Raw genomic sequence first — 18,151 nt, 5'->3', positions numbered from 1 at the left:
CAGCACTTCTACATTTGTATGTCTCTTCCAGGTGATTTAACTTACACATATCTACACCTTAACCACATTATGTTGTGGCCTTTAAAATGTCATATCCAGGGCTGTCCTTAGAGAGCCCTGGTGGGGTGCGGGGCCAGGGCAAATCAGCCAGTACGGGCCCCCCTTCCAGTTAATTCTTTAAAGGGCAGTGGCCCTGCTTGCCATGCCCAAAGGACAGCCCTGGTTGTATCAGCATTGCTATGGCAAGCAATGTTCCTTGGCTGTCACTGAAAGGGACTGAATGACCCAGTGACGACCAACGTAGAGGCATGCCAAAATAATCTGCTCTCAGAAGAGGTCACCAAGAGAATCAATATGTGGGGCATGCCACTTTTAGTGATGCATAATAATTCTATCATACACCCACAATATAAATATTATATATCCCACTTTTCAACAAACAGTTCACAAAGCAGTTTACATAGCAAAAGCAGCAAGAATATTGTTCCCCGTCCCAAAAGGATTCACAATCTAAGAGAAACAAAAGAGATACCAGGAACAGTCCCTGGGAGGGCCACTGTGCTGGGCTGGAGATGCTCTTCCCCTGCTAATTAAAAGAGAACCCCGCCACTTGTAAAAAGGCAGCCTCCTTGCCCAGTTAGCAGGTGTGAGAAATGTGTGCCTTCAGCTTCAGTTCCAAAAAAATAGTGTGATTCAACTATTACAATTTTGGGGAAATCTGGCTTAAGAGATAACAGAAAATATGAACAACACTCTAAGGCTAACAGACATGCAAGTCAAATTCATTTCACCATAAACTGCTGATGTTCAAATGAATGTTTAAAGATATGATGTAATTCTGCCTTTTGGTCTTAATGAAACCAATGGCAAGATAGCAATTCTTGTGTTGAAGAATAGAAGCTTAACTTGTGTGTAAAGAAAAAAAAAAACCCAGTTGCCATACTGTTTAGACACTAAAATTATTTACTATTTATTTTTCTGCATAAACCACTTTGAGAACTTTTGTTGAAAAGCAATATATAAATCTTGATAGTCCTAGAAACAATATGCTTTACACTGAAGAATTCCCACCCTGCCATCTCCCAGCCCACAGGCAAGCTTTACCAGGCACCAGAGCAGGTATGTGATCTGCAAGGCAACCAGGGAGGACATTGGCCAGTTCTGTCAAGAGAGTGAAGCATCCCTGCCTTGACTTGACACTCTTCTCTTTGAGCTGCTTGTGCAAAGCTTTGATGATGTTCGGAACCTGTAACGTTAGAAAGCAACTCATTTGTAACCTAAAACCAGGCTAGAGGAGCAAGTGATCTTAGGTATTAAATCATTTAGTACATAAAGGAAATGTGATCCAACGTTTCTATTATACAGAAAGGATTACAGCTGTGACGTGTTTGTTGTTTAAAAATGTAGTGTTCATCTATATGGACACAGAAGAGTTCTTTTTTAATAGCACAAACATGTGGAGTCTCCTTTTTTCAGAATGTGACAACAAAAGAGCTTCATACAAACTATTTTTTTTAAATCCCTTTTAAAGAAAAGAATAGTACATTTGTGTTCCAACCTTTACTTGGGCAGCAGCCATTTCTCAATTTACAATCAGCTACCATGCTCCCCCAAATCTACTCTCCCTAAAACAAGAGTACTACCTTGTCATTGTTGCCCCTGCTAAATGAGCAGAGGCACCTTTTAAAATGATGATTCTCTTATATTTAGCAGGGGGAGAGCAACTGGCCGTATCCAACCCCAGCACAGCATTCCTCCAGTGGCTGTTGCTGGTATCTGTCTTATGTTTCTGTTTCGATTGTGAGCCCTTTGTGGCAGGCAACCATCTTATTTATGTATGTAATATTTATTTTTCTATGTAAACTGCTTTGAGAACTTTGGTTGAAGAGTGGTATATAAATAATAATTCTTCCTCTTCCTTATTTCTATGTCTTAAAAACACATTCAGAATAATTTTGTGGGCTTTCAATATCCACCTAGCATATTAACACAAAACCTACAAGTGACTAATATTGAAATGGATATGTAAACTCAGGAAATGAAACAGTACTTTTAAATTGTGGTTGTACCCCAATTTCACAATGCCTAGACATATAATTTATTCTTAACAATCATGAAAAAGTTGCTGCATAGGATTTCCCCCATGGTTCCCATTTTGCTTACTTCAAAAATACATTTGCTATGCTACTGCTGCTAGAGGCATCACGTTAATTTTGAACACAAACACAATACATGTAGGCATTAACAATGGTTTGTTTTCTGACTTCAGGAGTTTACATTCTTGCAGGATGTCTCATTTCCACAAGTCACACAAGAAGATTCAATTACTGGAATCCCCTGACACACTAACTACCCTGCTGAAAAGGCTCTAGTACCGTATCTCTAGGACATATGCAGAGGGAGGAACTTCTTCACAGAATAGCAGGCTGTGTCCTACTGCCAACTGCTGCTGCTAAGGTACTTCTAGTGTCCTCCTCTAACTGCTATAAAATGGAACAAGACTATCTTTAATCAGAACAAGCTTCTCCCCCAACAGAGGTCTTACGGTCATCAGAGCTCATTTTGGACTTGGCCATCAGTCCTAATATAAGGGCTCAAACATTACTTTCATCATGTCATTGACCCCAGCACACTTGCTTAAAAAATAATAATTAAAGTATATAGCACATCTGGTGTGTGTGTGGGGGGGTCCCACTCTAGATCAGGGCCATGACAGGGGGGCTTTAAGCCTACCCATTCTGCCTCTACCCCAAACAGGACCACTTGTGCATTTTTATATAAAGAAAGGGGGGAAAGCAAGCACACCAGTACTAGTGAAGTGACTGAAGTCACATCTAGTTTGCATTAAGTTTAGAATGCACTTCTATTTTTCAACAAATCCATGCAGACCAGCCACACACACGTCATTAAACCATATCACCTGCTGGTCAGTGCCATCCCATCAGAACACTGGCTCACTGCTCCACCATTCACCTGGTTCTGAAGCATGGTCAAAGGGATGTTCTCTTTGCTTGCTTCATCTGAAGCATGCAGCCAACTTTGGATGGGCAATGTTTGCTTCAACAAAGATATATAAGCACAGAAGATGTCTGCTTTAACATTCTCCTCTCTTTCCTTGAACCTGCTGATTAAAGCTGGCGAAAGTGTTTTGTAGAAATCCTGGAGAAGGTCATGCCTAGTACTGACAATAGCCTCAAGGCACTTGGCTGCAGACCTGCGAACTTTCCAGCTAATGTCATCATCGTCACTATACTCATCATCACTTTCTGAAAAGGAGAAGATAAAAGCAAAGGTTAGAAAAATGAGAAAATAGGGCTTGGCTACTTGAGGGTGTAAGCTGGTTTAAATTGTAATATTCATATCCAGCAACCTTCAAGAAAAATCCTCAAGGTAGGCAACACCATTAAGTACAAAACATAAGTATGTCAAGACACATTAACATTGGTGTAGAACAGAATTTTCAACTAGCTGTTTTAGTCAATTAGAATTAGAGGAGAAAGGGACAGAGGAGCCATGTTGGACATGGTTCAACATCTAAACAAAAACAAAGAGTGAGAAAGAAATGGAAGTTGGTTCCATGTTCCAAACAAGCCAATGAAATGGGAATCACTGCCTCTTTCTGTCTGCAAGCTGCTGGGTAGATTGGCTCCAAGTCTCAAATCTGTGGGAGAGGAAAAGCTAAGTGATAGCTAGTCTGAGTCAGACCACTTGGAAAGCACCTTGTTGTCTCTCTCTCTGGTTGGGAAACCCTGGGCACCTTTCTGGGAAAAGAGGCGAAAAACAGCAGTTGACTGTGGTCAAACTGGGCCCTGTTGGCTCTCCTGTGTAATTATTTAATTTTTTTTATTTAACATTTTTATACCGCCCAAAACTCACGTGTCTGGGTGGTTTACAACAGGCAAACAAACAAAGTTAAAACAAAATAAACGATACAGTAAAAGTTAAAACATTACAACAATTTAAATATTAACATTTTAAAAATGTTGTTAAAACACTTAAAGCAGTATTTAATTAAAAGCCTTTGTGAATAGATACTTCTTTAAAGACTTTTTAAAAATTGTCAGAGACGGGAAAGTTCTTATTTCAGCAGGGAGCACGTTCCAAAGCTTCGGGGCAGCAGCGGAGAAGGCCCGTCCCTGAGTAGCCACCAGATGAGCCGTTGGCAACTGCAGACGGACCTCTCCTGATTATCTCAATGGGCGGTGGGGTTCATAAAGAAGAAGACATTCTCTTAAATACCCAGGGCCCAAGCCATATAGGACCTTATAGGTTATAACAGCACCTTGTATTTTGCCTGGAAACTTATCGGCAGTTAGTGTAGATCTTTCAATACGAGAGTAATAGGGTCTCTCAAAGATGACCCAGAGATCAACCTGGCTGCCGCATTCTGAACCAGCTGTAGTTTCCAGACTACACACAAGGGCAGCCTCACATAGAGTGCATAGCTGTAATCCAATCTGGAGGTTACCAGCATATGTACCACTGTTCGTAGTTTGTCTCAAGAAATGGACGCAGCTGGTATATTAGCTAAAGCTGATAGAAGGCACTTCTGGCCACTGCCTCAACCTGGGACACCAGGGAGATACTTGGATCCAGAAGCACCCCTAGACTGCGTACCTGTTCCTTCTGGGGAACTGTGACCCCCATCCAGAACAGGCAGATCAAACTCATCTCCCAGGTTTTGACCCCGCACAATGTATACCTCCGTCTTATCTGGATTCAGCCTCAGTTTGTTATCCCTCATCCAGCCCATTACCGCCTCCAGGCAAGGATTTTAGGGAGGTTATGCCCTCTCCCGATGATGCTGACATGGAGAAGTAGATTTGAGTGTCATCAGCATACTGATAGCACCCAGCACCAAATCTCCTCATTGATTGATTGTTAAATTTATATACCGCCTTTCATTAAAGCAATCCCAAGGCGGTTTACAGCAAAAAATTTAAACACAAGATGGTAAAAAAGACACAATTAAAATATTGTGGGGGGAAATTAAACAAATCTGATTAAAAATTTAAAACAAACGCATAAATGCAATACAGATTATAAAGAGCAGCAGCAGAGAAGCAAATAAATGCCTGGGCAAAAAGCCAAGATTTTACACTTTTTCTAAAAGCTGTGATGGAGACCGAGGAGCAAATAGCCACCGGGAGAGCATTCCAGAGTCTGGGGCAGCAACAGAGAAGGCCCTGACCCGCGTGCACAACAACCAAGCCTCCCTCATTGTCAGCACCCAGAGCAGAGCCCCCTCAGATGACCTCGTCAAGCGGGCAGTAACCCTTGGGAGCAGGCAGTCCTTCAGGTATCCCGGGCCCAAAACGTTAAGGGCTTTAAAGGTCAAAACCAGCACATTGAATTGGACCTAGAAACAAACTGGTAGCCAGTGCAGCTCTTTCAAAATGGGTGTGATGTGCTCCCACCGGGCAGCTCCAGATAAAACCCTAGCTGCCGCATTTTGCACTAGCTGCAGTTTCCGGATATTCTTCAAAGGCAGCCCCACGTAGAGTGCGTTACAGTAATCCAGCCTTGACGCGACTAAGGCATGGGTAACTGTGGCCAGATCTGACTTCTCGAGAAAGGGACGCAGCTGGCGCACTAGCCGAAGCCTTGCAAAGGTACTTCTGGCCACCGCCTCCACCTGAGCTTCCAAAAGCAGAGCCGGGTCCAGTAATACCCCCAAGCTGCGCACTTGCTCCTTCAAGGAGAGTGCAACCCCATCCAGAACTGATCAAATCACCTCATCCTGATTGGCTCTCCTACTGACCAACATTACCTCCATCTTGTCCAGATTCAATTTCAGTTTATTAGCCCACATCCAACCCATCATGGCCTCCAGCCCCCGATTCAGGACATCCACTGCCTCCCTAGGATCAGGTGACAAAGAGAGATAGAGCTGAGTGTCATCCACATATTGCTGACAATTCAGTCCAAGTCCCCGGATGACCTCTCCCAGCGGTTTCATGTAAATGTTAAACAGCATGGGGGACAAGACTGAACCCTGCGGGACCCCACAGGCCAATGGCCACGGAGCCGAGCAGTAGTCCCCCAGCACCACCTTGTGGACCCTCCCTCCAAGAAAGGACCGGAACCACTGCAAGACAGTACCTCCTATTCCCATACTCAAGAGGCAGCCCAGAAGGATACCATGGTCGATGGTATCGAACGCTGCCAAGAGGTCCAGCAGAACCAACAGGGACGCACTCCCCCTGTCTAGTTCCCAGCATAGGTCATCCACTAGCGTGACCAAGGCAGTCTCAGTCCCATATCCAGGGCGGAAGCCAGATGGAAAAGGGTCCAGATAATCCATATCATCCAAGACCCTCTGCAGCTGGGACGCCACCACACACTCTATCACCTTGCCCAAAAAGGGCAGGTTAGAGACCGGTCTAGATTTGTCCAGGTTGGAGGAATCAAGGGAGGGCTTTTTAAATAATGATCTTACCATCGCCTCCTTGAGGCACGATGGCATCTTGCCCTCCCTTAATGAGGCATTTATAATCACCTCCAACCATCTACCTGCCCCCTCCCTGGCAGCTTTTATTAGCCATGAGGGACAGGGGTCAAGAGCACATGATGTCGCCCGCACACTGCCCAGGATCTTGTCCACATCCTCAGGCTGCACCAACTGAAAAAAATCCAACACAATAGAACCAGATGGTACCAGAGGCACATCTGCCGGAACTGCCAAAACTCTGGAGTCCAAATCAGCAAGGATGCGAGCGACTTTATCCGCAAAGCGACACGCAAACTGATCACAGCGGGCTGTGGATGGTTCCTCCCCCATTACCTGGGGGGATGTGTGCAGCAATGTCTTAGCTACACGAAACAGCTCCGCCGGTCTGCACTGAGCAGAAGCAATGGAGGTGGAGAAAAAGCATTTCTTCGCCGCGCCCACCGCCACAGAGTAGTCCCTAAAATGGGCTCTAGCCCATGTTCGGTTGGATTCTTCACGACTCTTCCTCCAGCGTCGTTCCAGCTGTCACCCGAGTTGTTTCATCGCCCTAAGCTCTGAGGAAAACCAAGGAGCCGAATGGGCTCCACCAAGCCGGAGAGAGCGTTTAGGAGCAACCGTGTCAACAGCCCGGGCCATCTCTCCATTCCAGAGATCAACCAGGGCCTCGACAGGGTCACCAGCTCTGGACACTGGAAACTCCTCAAGGGCCTTCTGGAATCCAAGCGGATCCATAAGCATCTGGGGGCGGATCCCCACCCCGCCATTTTTGTCTTAACAAATGCTTTGTTTGTTAAGTGCATTTGTCTTAACAAATGCTTTATTTTGGTTTTATTCTGTTGCAAACCGCCCAGAAATGTAAGTCTTGGGCGGTATAAAAATGTTTTAATAAATAAAATAAAATAAAATAAAATAAAAACATACATACATAAAATTCTAATCGGTCCACCACCCCTGCAGAGAGCAGTCGGAGCAGTCAGACTAAACCCCACCAAATGATGATCTGTCCATGACAAGGGAGTTATCTCAAATTCCCCAGTCAGCAAAAACCAGATCCAGAGTATGTCCCGCTATGTGGGTAGGGCATGATCTCTCATGGGCATGGTAGGTGATGATCTCTCCCAGTGGTTTCATGTAGATGTTAAACAACATCGGAGACAATACAGAGCCCTGAAGGACACCATACAAAAGTTCAGATTTTGAAGTTCAGATTTTGAAGAACAACAGTCTCCAAGGGACACCATCTGCAACCTGCCTGAGAGGTAGGAGTGGAACCACCTCAAAGCAGTGCCTCCCACTCCCAACCCCCTGAGACGCTCCAGAAGGATACTATGGTCTATAGTATCGAAAGCCGCTGAGAGGTCCAAAAGGACCAACAGAGTCACACTTCCTTTGTCAATTCCCAATTGCAGATCATCCATCAGGCTGACCAAGGCAGTCTCCACCCCGAAAGTCAGTTTGAAATTTGTCTAGATTATCAGTTTCCTCCAAGACTGCCTGGAGCTGGGAGGCCATCACCCACTCAATTACTTTGCCCAGCCACGGAAGGTTGGAGACAGGCCTGTAGTTGCTCAACTCTGAGGGATCCAACGCAGGTTTCCTCAGAAGTGGTCCAATAATTGCCTCCTTAAGTCAAGGAGGCATCCTCAGAGACGCATTTATAATCTCTACCAGGACTTCTACAACAACCCCCCTGCCAGATTGTATAAGCCATGTTGGGCAAGGGACAAGAGAACAGGTGGTAGTTTGCACTGTTCCAATCAGCTCATCCACATCCTCAGAAGTCACAAACTGAAACTGATCCAATTTAACCTCACAAGAAGAGTCGCTGGACACCTCCACATCAGACACAGAAGTAATTGTGGAGACGGAGTCTAAGTCAGCCTGAACACGAGAGATTTCCCCCCCCAAAGAATCTATTAAACACATCACAGCAGGTTATCGATGGTTCCAGATTCTGATTCGAGGGAGGAGGGGCACATACTAGCCCTCTCATAACCCTGAACAACTCCACCAGACATGAACTTGTGGATGCAATACGGGCAGAAAAGAATCACTTCTTTGCTGCACATATCGCCTGAGCATAGATCTTCAAATGAGCTCTATGTTGCAATCTGTCAGATTAGAGTTGAGTCTTTCTCCACTTGTGCTCTAGTCATCTACCTCGCCACTTCAGCCCCCGTAGTTCTTCCGTATACCAAGGGGCCAATTTTGAAGCAGGTCGAAGAGGATGCTTAGGAGCAATCATGTCTACTGCCCCGGTGAGTTTGCTGTTCCAGTTACCACCAGAGCATCAATAGGATCGCCAGCAGAGCCAACACTAAATCCCTCCAAGGCTTCTTGAAATCCTATTGGATCCAATAACCTTCTCGGGTGGACTATCATAATAGGCCCCTCACCCCTGCGAAGGTAGGAAGTGATTGCGAGTCCAACCTTAATCAGATGGTGGTACGCCCATGACAATGGAGAAATCACAGGAGTCCCCACCCACGGAACAGCACCCTGATCAGAGTGAAAGACCAAATCAAGCGTGTGACCAGCAATGGTCACAATGGTTATCCCCTGCTAACTGGGCAAAGAGGCACCTTTTATCGTGGTGATTCTCTTTATTTAGCAGGGGGAGAGTAACTGGCCCTATCCACCCCCAGCACAGTACCTCCAGTGACTGTTGCTGGTGTCTATCTTGTGTTTCTTTTTAGAATGTGAGCCCTTTGGGGACAGGGAGCCATCCTATTTATTATTTCTCTGTGTAAACCGCCCTGAGCAATTTTTGGAAGGGCAGTATAGAAATCGAATTAATAATCATCATCATAATCATCACCATCATCATCATCATCAGCGTCAGTCCCGAGACCACTTGGGATAAGCCCATAGTTGTCATGGCCGCTATGAACTCCTGAGCCGCCTCGGACAAATTGGTCCCAAAATGAACATTCAAGTCCCCCAGCACCACAAACCTGGGGGACTCCAACACCAAGCCCGAGACCAAGTCCGTCAGCTCAGTTAGGGACTCTGTTGAGCAGCAGGGTGATCGGTATACCAACAGAAGTCCAAGTCTATCCCTGGTCCCCAAACTTAAGTATACACATTCAATATGGTCTGACACTTCAACCGAGATCCTGGTAAGGGAGATATTATTCTTATAAACCACAGCCACTCCACCTCGCCGCCCACGGTTCCTCACCCACTCCTCAACAGAGTACCTTGGAGGAAGAAGCTGGGACCAGACTTTGGGACCACCAGCCTTCCCCAACCAGGTCTCTGTAATACATACCAGGTTGGCACCTTCATCCAGAATCAGATCATGGTTGGTTTCTGATTTGTTCTGGACCAACCAGGCATTACAGAGGAGCAAAGTGAGGTTCCAAGGGTGTCGGCACTGCTCCCCAAGGTCAAAGAGCTGGCAGGACATTAATCTTTGTTATGCAAGTTCTACCCCCCACCCCTCCATAGATGTTTCCAAATTCAACACAAGTAGGTTTTATGAACATCATATTGATGTTCATCACTTTGATGTTCTATTGGCCAGGGGAAGTAAAGTCTCCACAACAGCCTCCTGTCTGGTTGACTCAAGAAAGGCAGAAAGGGTCAAAAGGACTGTCTGAGCTACCGGCAGAGGGGACCTGGCTCCTCTGTATATTATCTTCACTATCCAGAGCATGTGGCACCTTGTTCCTCTTCCTCGCCATTTTCAGTTTCCATCATTTCTTCTTCATCCTCCTCCTCATTGTCATAGTTGTAGTTTGGATCATAAGTGATATACTTGAGGCACAATCCTGTCACACTAGGAAGGTGAGGGCCAATTTCTTTGGGACACCTTCAGAAATAGAATAATTTCACATTAGTAGGGGAAAATATCTAATTTTAAATTATGTACATTGCCTAGGGAAAACACTTATCAGGCAGTATATAAATGAATGAATAAATCGATAAACAGTATTTTCTAAACAAGTAATCAGTAAATTGCTCCAGCCTAGCAATCCCAAGGCTTGCTACAACCTATTCCACAGTTTCATAACTTTGATATACCTTCCAAAACATTCACTGTGATCCAGGGATGGTTGACAAGGACGGGGTCTGAAATGCAAACATCGAGGTCCCCACCACCACCACCACCACGTGTTTTCCATTCATTTTAAATTAAAGGCAGAGAACAATGTACACAAAAGAACATGCATGCAAATGACTGAAATAAATCTGAAAACTCAAATTTTCAAGAAACTATAATGTAGGCCCGATACTAGATTCCACACTGCATGACTCCAGAATCAAAGCAGTAGGACAAGAGGTTGCACCTGCTATACATCTCCTTAACAACGATTAAAGTCATATTATCTCCTCCCACCTTGAAGGAGGCAGTCCTGCCATTCTTACAGACAGACATCCACTCCATTCTATTTACTTTTAACTAAAAATTAATAAATAGAAAGCACCTACGACTTACATTAACAATGCTGAAAAGCGAGTTTCTCAACTATCCCAGTTATGTCAAGGATGTCAATCGCAGAATTAATTTTTATTTTCACAATTCCAAAGCCACTGAACAGGACCCCTTTCAATAACTCTGAAATTTTGCAAATAAAAATCTCAATTCTAAAATGACATGGGGTTAATTCTGCAATTCAGTGGCAGGCCCGCCTCCAGCAGGTATGGTTACATCCCATAGAGAAGCCATTATGTAATATGTATTACAGTTTTATCCCTGCCATTTCTCAAAAGATCTCATTTGTGGAATGAGTTGACCAGTCATCTTGAAAACATCACTGAAGGACTGCCAAGCAGCAGCACTCTTAACAATAATCAAACATACTCAGAATTTAACAGATTTTTGTTGCTAACATGGGCAGCAGCTAAGACAAGGCTAGACCCTTTCCCCATCCACACAAGAATAGCTTTATGGCCCTGCCTGCCCCAGAAAGCCAGACCATGATAAAGGGTACAAACCTTCTCAAAAAAGACTCAAAGGCCTGGAAGCAGTATTCCCTCAACTCGTCATCCTCAACATTGCAATATTGAACTATTAATGGGATCATCTTCTCCAGATAGTCTCCTGGAAGACAGAGCAAACCATCAGGGCAAACCACCAGGCCCAGGAAGTGGTTTGAGAGCAACATGATGCTATAGCAATGCTGAAACTGGGTGTTTCTGCTCAATCCCAGCACCTGCTCAATCCCATAAGAGACAATCAAGAATCACAGGTAAGAGTGTGACTAAATACACACACTCTCTTTTTTAAAGGACCATCCTACCCATTTAGGCTCGCTTGGTTGAGTCAAAGACCAGTTACCATGCCATTCGTGTGTTCCATTGCCTCAAACAGAGGGCACTGGCAATGCCCATCTAAAGAGGATTGGATTCTTAAAGTACTAGAATTGGCAGAAATGGTGAAATTAACATCACTACTAAGAAATAAATTTGAAGAATTTTAAAAAGAATGGGACCCTCTTCTTGTCTATTTAAAAATACATCACAAAATGGATTTTTGTCAGGCTTTTGAGGGCTAACAACAAATGTTTCAAAAACACCCCAAAGTTGTTTTCTATATGAATTACTGGGGAGAGAATGTTTAATCTATAGGCAAGATCCGGTCATTGTTAACAACACTTGTTCCAATGATGAGATGGAAGTCTTTATTGTGAGTGTTTGTATCATTTGTGTTTGTCCTTTTGTGTTGTGAAAACTAAATAAAAAGTATAAGGCAAAAAAAAAAAAATAGAGGGCACTGGAATGGAGAGCTGGTCTTGTGGTAGCAAGCATGACTTGTCCCCTTAGCTAAGCAGGGTCTGCCCTGGTTGCATTCGAATGAGAGACTAGAAGTGTGAGCACTGCAAGATATTCCCCTCAGGGGATGGAGCCACTCTGGGAAGAGCATCTAGGTTCCAAGTTCCCTCCCTGGCATCTCCAAGATAGGGCTGAGACAGATTCCTGTCTGCAACCTTGGAGAAGCCACTGCCAGTCTGGGTAGACAATATTGAGCTAGATGGACCAATGGTCTGACTCAGTATATGGCAGTTTCCTATTTTCCTATAGGGTTTTATGGTTATAAAGATGTACTACAGTACCATTTTTTTTCTGTTTTTACAAAGCATAGCTGGAAAGAACACCTTAAGTATCACCTGCTTTTCAAGAATAGCAAAACACAGAACTTCATCAGTCTGAAATAAAAAGAGCCAATATCCCAAGACCAAAGTTCAAGACTGGGTGTTTTAAAGGTTCGAGCGCCAAGTCCATGCAAACTCACGAATATACAGCAGCCAAAAATTCTGCTTCTTGAGAAAAACAGGAATTGAGTAAGGTAAATATTCAATTTAAGAAATAAAACAGGTCTGAGCAGAGATCTCGAAACTATGACAGAACACAAGGTACGATATGTTCAAAACATACTGGTGTATTTTTGCAAAACAGAAGTCTAAATGACCAAAAGCACCACACACAATTTACCTATGCGGTGCCCAGCCTGCCTGCTGATACCAGCAATGCACTGGATATATGTTCTTGTGGTTGAAGTGGAATTGTTCCTCTTCAGCTCTGCTAATAGGTGCTCCATAAGCTCGGCAAAGATGTTTCCATTGCAAGTCAAGACCAGGTGACCCAGAGCAATGATAGCCCTTTTCCGCACAGCTAACCTGGGGCTTGTGAGCTGAGGAAGGAGGCAGTTCAAGATGGAGGAATGGAAGGAGTAGAGAGTCCCCCCTAACCTGCAGCCATGGGCAAGAGACACAGAAGACACACTCAACAGAAACGCTCTCCAAGTGGAGATGCTGTGCTGCATTCTACAGAGTTAATGTAGGGTGTTAACAAAAGGCTTTCCTAACTAACATGATGATTTTGGTGCTCCCCCGCCATCTTTTTACACAAAGAACAGAATTTACACATATTCTACTAAATAAGATTTTACGATAGATATCTATCATTCACTTAGGTGATTCAGAAATAATACACCTTAACAGGATGACACAAAAATAAAAGGTTACAATATTCAAATGCTTCTGAGAGCCAAATTACACAGTACTTTAAGCATATGTGATGTAATTACGTGATCGTTTTTATTTGCAAGATAGCACATGCAAGATAGCACATGTTATCCAGATTGGGACAGTAGCACAAGGACTTCACCACCATGGTCCCAACGCAGATAGAGCCCCCACCAAAAGCACCCAGTTGCTCATGCTTAAAGTGCTGTGCAATTTTGCCCTCATAAAACCATATTACTAGGGCAGTTCATATTAAAGTTTCTTCCCTACCATATCCTAAGGGATCCAGTGAGGTAAAAATATATCCTCATTTCACTTTATCTCACATCTCAGCATTGAGACAATTTTTCACCACCAAAACATGGTGACAATAACCAAACACCAAGGATTCACTTTGTAGTCAAACAGGAACTTGAACCAGTCTCCCCATATCCTACCATGGTGATCTATCTGTTATAATACCACAGCCATGAAAACACTTATTTAAAAACTCATGAAAGCTTTGTTTAGTAAGCTGCAGATGCAAACTACTATGCAGGATTTTGAAAGGAACTCTTGTTGTACCTGCTCAAAATATCTGACAAGATGTCAAGAGCTTCAAGCTGCACGGACACATCTTCTTGTTTTCCAATGGCTCCAGTCAGCTGGGCTGTGATCTTTTTGCATACATTGGCGGTCATAGTGGAACCTATGGGGGAACCAGAATGAAGGGTTTGCCAAAGATCTTCCTTACAGCATTGCTCAGACAAAAGAAGTGGACTAACAGTGCAAGATATAGAGTATTCACAGCAGGTGGCAAAAGGACAGAGGAAAGCTACTTAGATTATGTGTGTCTCTAAGTATCACACAGTGTAAGTCCTGGCCCCTGCAGTTTCAGCAAAAAGTCTTTCAACTCATGGGAAATGTCTGCCAAAAGCTCAGAAAGACAAATAAAATTATGGTGCAGGGCTTCAAATGGGTCAAGAGTGAGTGAGGTCTGTATCTGCTGCATTGCTTCAAATCCTTCCTACATCCTGATCCTACCTAATCCCCCCAGCCAGAACCTGTCTTACTCTCACACCCAGAGCCTGTAAAAATAATTTAATTCTTCAACTGTTATGTTGAAGAACTGGAACAAAACTAGACAAATTAAGCAAAGCTTTTGCAGCTTCCTGCCCAAGTAAGCTCTCAATTCCATGAAAGAGTACCCATAGTAAATTCTCATCAACAAAAAGGCTGTATTTCCACTGGGAAATACACTGACCAAAAGCTGTACAATTATGGCTATATGAAGCAGGCCCTGAAACATAGAACTTGCTAACTTTGCCTATTAAAAACAGGTTCATGGGGTACAATAATGGACTCTAATACAAGTCCAGAAAAGAGTCCCAATCCAGTGTAAGTGACCCATAAGTGAACTCACAGATAACCGCTAACACCAGCACACATGCACATACACACACTCTGTTTACAGTATGTGCCTGGTGGACAGGAGAGAGGAAGGAACCGGAAGGAACATTTGATGCCCCCTGTATCACACATGCTAAACCAGCAGTTCCCAACCTGTGGTATTCCAGCCACAATAAATTGTAGCTGGGGATGATGGGAGTTGTAGTTCAGCTACAGCTGGAGTACCATAGATTGGCAACCACCGTGCTAAACAAATTATCACTGCCAATGGCATGTTAGGAAAGAGCGAGTGGGTGCCAGATTTGGTCCAAGTGTCCCCTTTGCCTCCCACCCTGTTTAGCAAGTGATCAGTGCTGATGGCAAATTGGGGAGGGACAGTTGCTAAAAGGGCAACATTGGCGTACAAAGATCTGCTAGTTTCCCACTTTCCTGTATCAGGGTAAATTTGCTTGGGCTCAGCTTTTTGCAAAAATAAGCAATTTTAAAAATGCAATTAAAACAGAAAGATAACATAGAAAGGGTAAGTCATACCGGGCCAATATCTCATCCCTTTCTAATTATGCAGTGACTCCATATCTAACAATGGCAGCAGATCCTAACACAGGCCCACCAGTTCTCACTGCTGTGCCAACGTGACATCCTTGGCCTGCTTGTAATGCCACAGACTGTGTGTTCTGCCAGAGCTGTAGCCATGACTCTTCATCCTGACCACATATTCAATAATACAACCCCATAAGATTATACCTTTAGGTTACCATGCTAAGTAGATTTACCTAAAAGTAGTCCTAATGAAATAATTTGGGCCTGATCTCCCTAACAAACTCTTCTACACCAAGTACCATGTGCTCCCCGCAAAGCTTGCAAACCAGTGCCAGCACCAGGAGGGAGCGGATGATGTGGAAGAGAAATGCTGAACTCCAGGCCAGAGGACTGCCCCTTTAAACCTCTAGGCAGGGAGGAAGAGCCTTGGAGGGGTAGTCCGAGCCTAGAGGCATTTAAGACGCCATTCAGCTCTGTCGCTTGTCCGAACAGGACAGGTTGCTCACTTGGAGCTATCTGGGGTTCTGCAACCCTGGCTGCAGGACAGGACACAGATACATTTGCAGCAACTGCATTGCCATGATCTCAGCTCACCCTTGTTTTCACAAGCCAACTACCTACATGAGAGGAAGAAAGAAATGTATTTTAAAAGTGGACCAAAAAAAGAAAAGTGACTTGAAAAATTATTTTTCATGGTTTGAGCTTTCTCAGGCAACAGCCTACGTCATCCGATATGGTGTTTACTGGACATCCCACAAATCACCTTTCTAATTCCGTGTTTGTAGAAACTGGATGTAATAAGAGTGCTTGGCAAGGACAATAACCTCTGTGTACAGTGGTAGAAAAGGATCTAAAATTGTGGAGCTTCTGCAGACATGAACTGGACCATTAGTAAAGCAATTCATTGTAGTTTATTATTTTGAGCAAAGTCGGAATTTATTTGCAACACTTGGATTTCACTCAAAATGCTTCCATTTTTATTTCCACTAGGGAGTGATGAAATTTGCATTAAGTCCCAGTACAAATCTCATTTTAAAACAAAACAAAAAAGTGATATTCCAATAACTGATAACATCTGGAAGAGGAATTGGCAAAAAGGAAAGATCCTTCCTCTTTATGTAAATGAGAGGACAGTCTTTTTACCTGTAGATGGAGGCGGCAACTCAGAAATGACCGTCTTTAGCCCAATACTAGAGATATCCCGGAGTTGTTCCTTATCCGATAACATGTTTGTACATAGTGTATCAACAATAGTTTCCACCTGATATTCTTTCACTTTGCTCACCAAAGGGCCCAAACTACAAGAGGGGGAAAAAACCATGAAGAAAAGAGCTTCACCAGACAGGGCTTGGGAGATGACAATGTGAAGGAGACTACACAAACTCTTCCCCTTCCAATGGCTCCCCCGCCCCGCTGACTTGCAATAGCACCTCTCAGCTGTGAGACACCATTTTACAAGGTAGCATTTGGAGATGGCACCAAGTGCTGTGGAAAAACCAAGAGAGAACATTCTGCAAAGTTTTATCTTGGAAGAAATGACTTTCAAATTATTTCGATTTAAATTTCTCCCTGTGAAAAACCCTGAAATAGTCTTCAAAATTTGATTTTTTTAATTGGGGGAAAATCTTAAATGCTCTTTGAATTTCAGATTTTCAGCCCTAAGTACAGCCCATTTCCTTTTAATTGACTCATCCTTTGCAATGCTACCTCTCAGCCAAAAAGTATATGTTAGGAAAGAGGCGGAAGAAGACCAAGATTTTATTTATTTATCTATCATATTTATACACCAACCAAAAACTATGCCTCTGGACAGTTTGCAATAAATACAATACAAATTAAAACATTAACACACTAAAACAATTTAAAATTTAACACAATGTTAAAACTGTAAATCTAATTAAAAGTCTGGGTGAACAAATGTGTCTTGACTGACATTTTAATAGTTGTCAGAGATGGGAAGGCTCTTATTTCAACAGGGAGTGCATTCCAAAGCCTCAGGGCAGCAGCAGAAGGCCCATCCCTGAGTAGTGGTGTGCACGAACCAGTCCGGAGGCCATGTTAGAGGCCTCCGAACCAGTTCAGAACCTGGCCAGTCCGGCACTGGGGGGGGTCTAGCTTTAAGGGCGGGGGGTAGTACTTACCCCTCCCGCCGCTCTTCCCCCTCCGGCGCTGCAGTTAAAAGTGAAGTTTGGGGGGCGGCAGCGTTCCTCCCTGCCACCCCTGCCCCCATCGTTGCCTGGAAGTAGAGTAACGTACCAGCAGGCATGCGCCCGTCGCTGCCATGCGAGCGCGCCACACACGTCACACACACGCTGCATGTGACATGTGCGGCGCACACACGCACGGCAGCAACGGGCGCATGCGTGCTGGTACGTTACTCTACTTCCAGGCAACGACGGGGGCAGGTGTGGCAGGGAGGAACGCTGCCGCCCCCAAAACTTCACTTTTAACTGCAGCGCCAGAGGGAGAAGAGCGGTGGGAGGGGTAAGTACTACCCCCCCCCGTCCTTAAAGCTAGACACACACACCCCAGTGCTGGACCGCACCTCCGTGGTTCCGTGCACACCACTATCCCTGAGTAGCCACCAGACAAGCTGGTGGCAACTGCAGACGAACCTTTCCGGATTATCTCAATGAGCAGTGGGGCTCAAGGCAAAGAAGACATTCTCTTAAATACCCAGAGCCTAAGCTCTGTAGGGCTTTTGTAGGTTATAACCAGCACCTTGTATTTTGCCCAGAAACTTATCAACAGCTGGTATAGCTCTTTCAATACAGGAGTAATAGGGTCTCTCCAAGATGAG

General features: G+C 44.2%; 1 protein-coding gene across 2 annotated transcripts in view; it reads right to left on the bottom strand.

The window, feature by feature from the left end:
• Nucleotides 1–18,151, bottom strand: part of LOC128343255 (cullin-associated NEDD8-dissociated protein 1-like) — a 41,758-nt gene that overhangs the window by 10,855 nt on the left and 12,752 nt on the right. For both annotated transcript variants that reach the window (XM_053292015.1, XM_053292014.1), the window contains 7 exons: nt 16,495–16,649; nt 13,987–14,110; nt 12,890–13,146; nt 11,393–11,498; nt 10,117–10,265; nt 2,974–3,266; nt 1,105–1,246 (listed from right to left, as the gene is read on the bottom strand). In XM_053292015.1, the coding sequence (XP_053147990.1) occupies nt 1,105–1,246; nt 2,974–3,266; nt 10,117–10,265; nt 11,393–11,498; nt 12,890–13,146; nt 13,987–14,110; nt 16,495–16,649 (1,226 nt within the window). The remainder of the gene's footprint in view (nt 1–1,104; nt 1,247–2,973; nt 3,267–10,116; nt 10,266–11,392; nt 11,499–12,889; nt 13,147–13,986; nt 14,111–16,494; nt 16,650–18,151) is intronic.

This window comes from Hemicordylus capensis, chromosome 2, assembly GCF_027244095.1.
Source record: "Hemicordylus capensis ecotype Gifberg chromosome 2, rHemCap1.1.pri, whole genome shotgun sequence".
In the NCBI taxonomy this organism is placed as follows: Eukaryota; Metazoa; Chordata; class Lepidosauria; order Squamata; family Cordylidae; genus Hemicordylus; species Hemicordylus capensis.
Note: the sequence above shows the minus strand (reverse complement) of the source record. Positions and strands in the feature narration are given on the sequence as shown.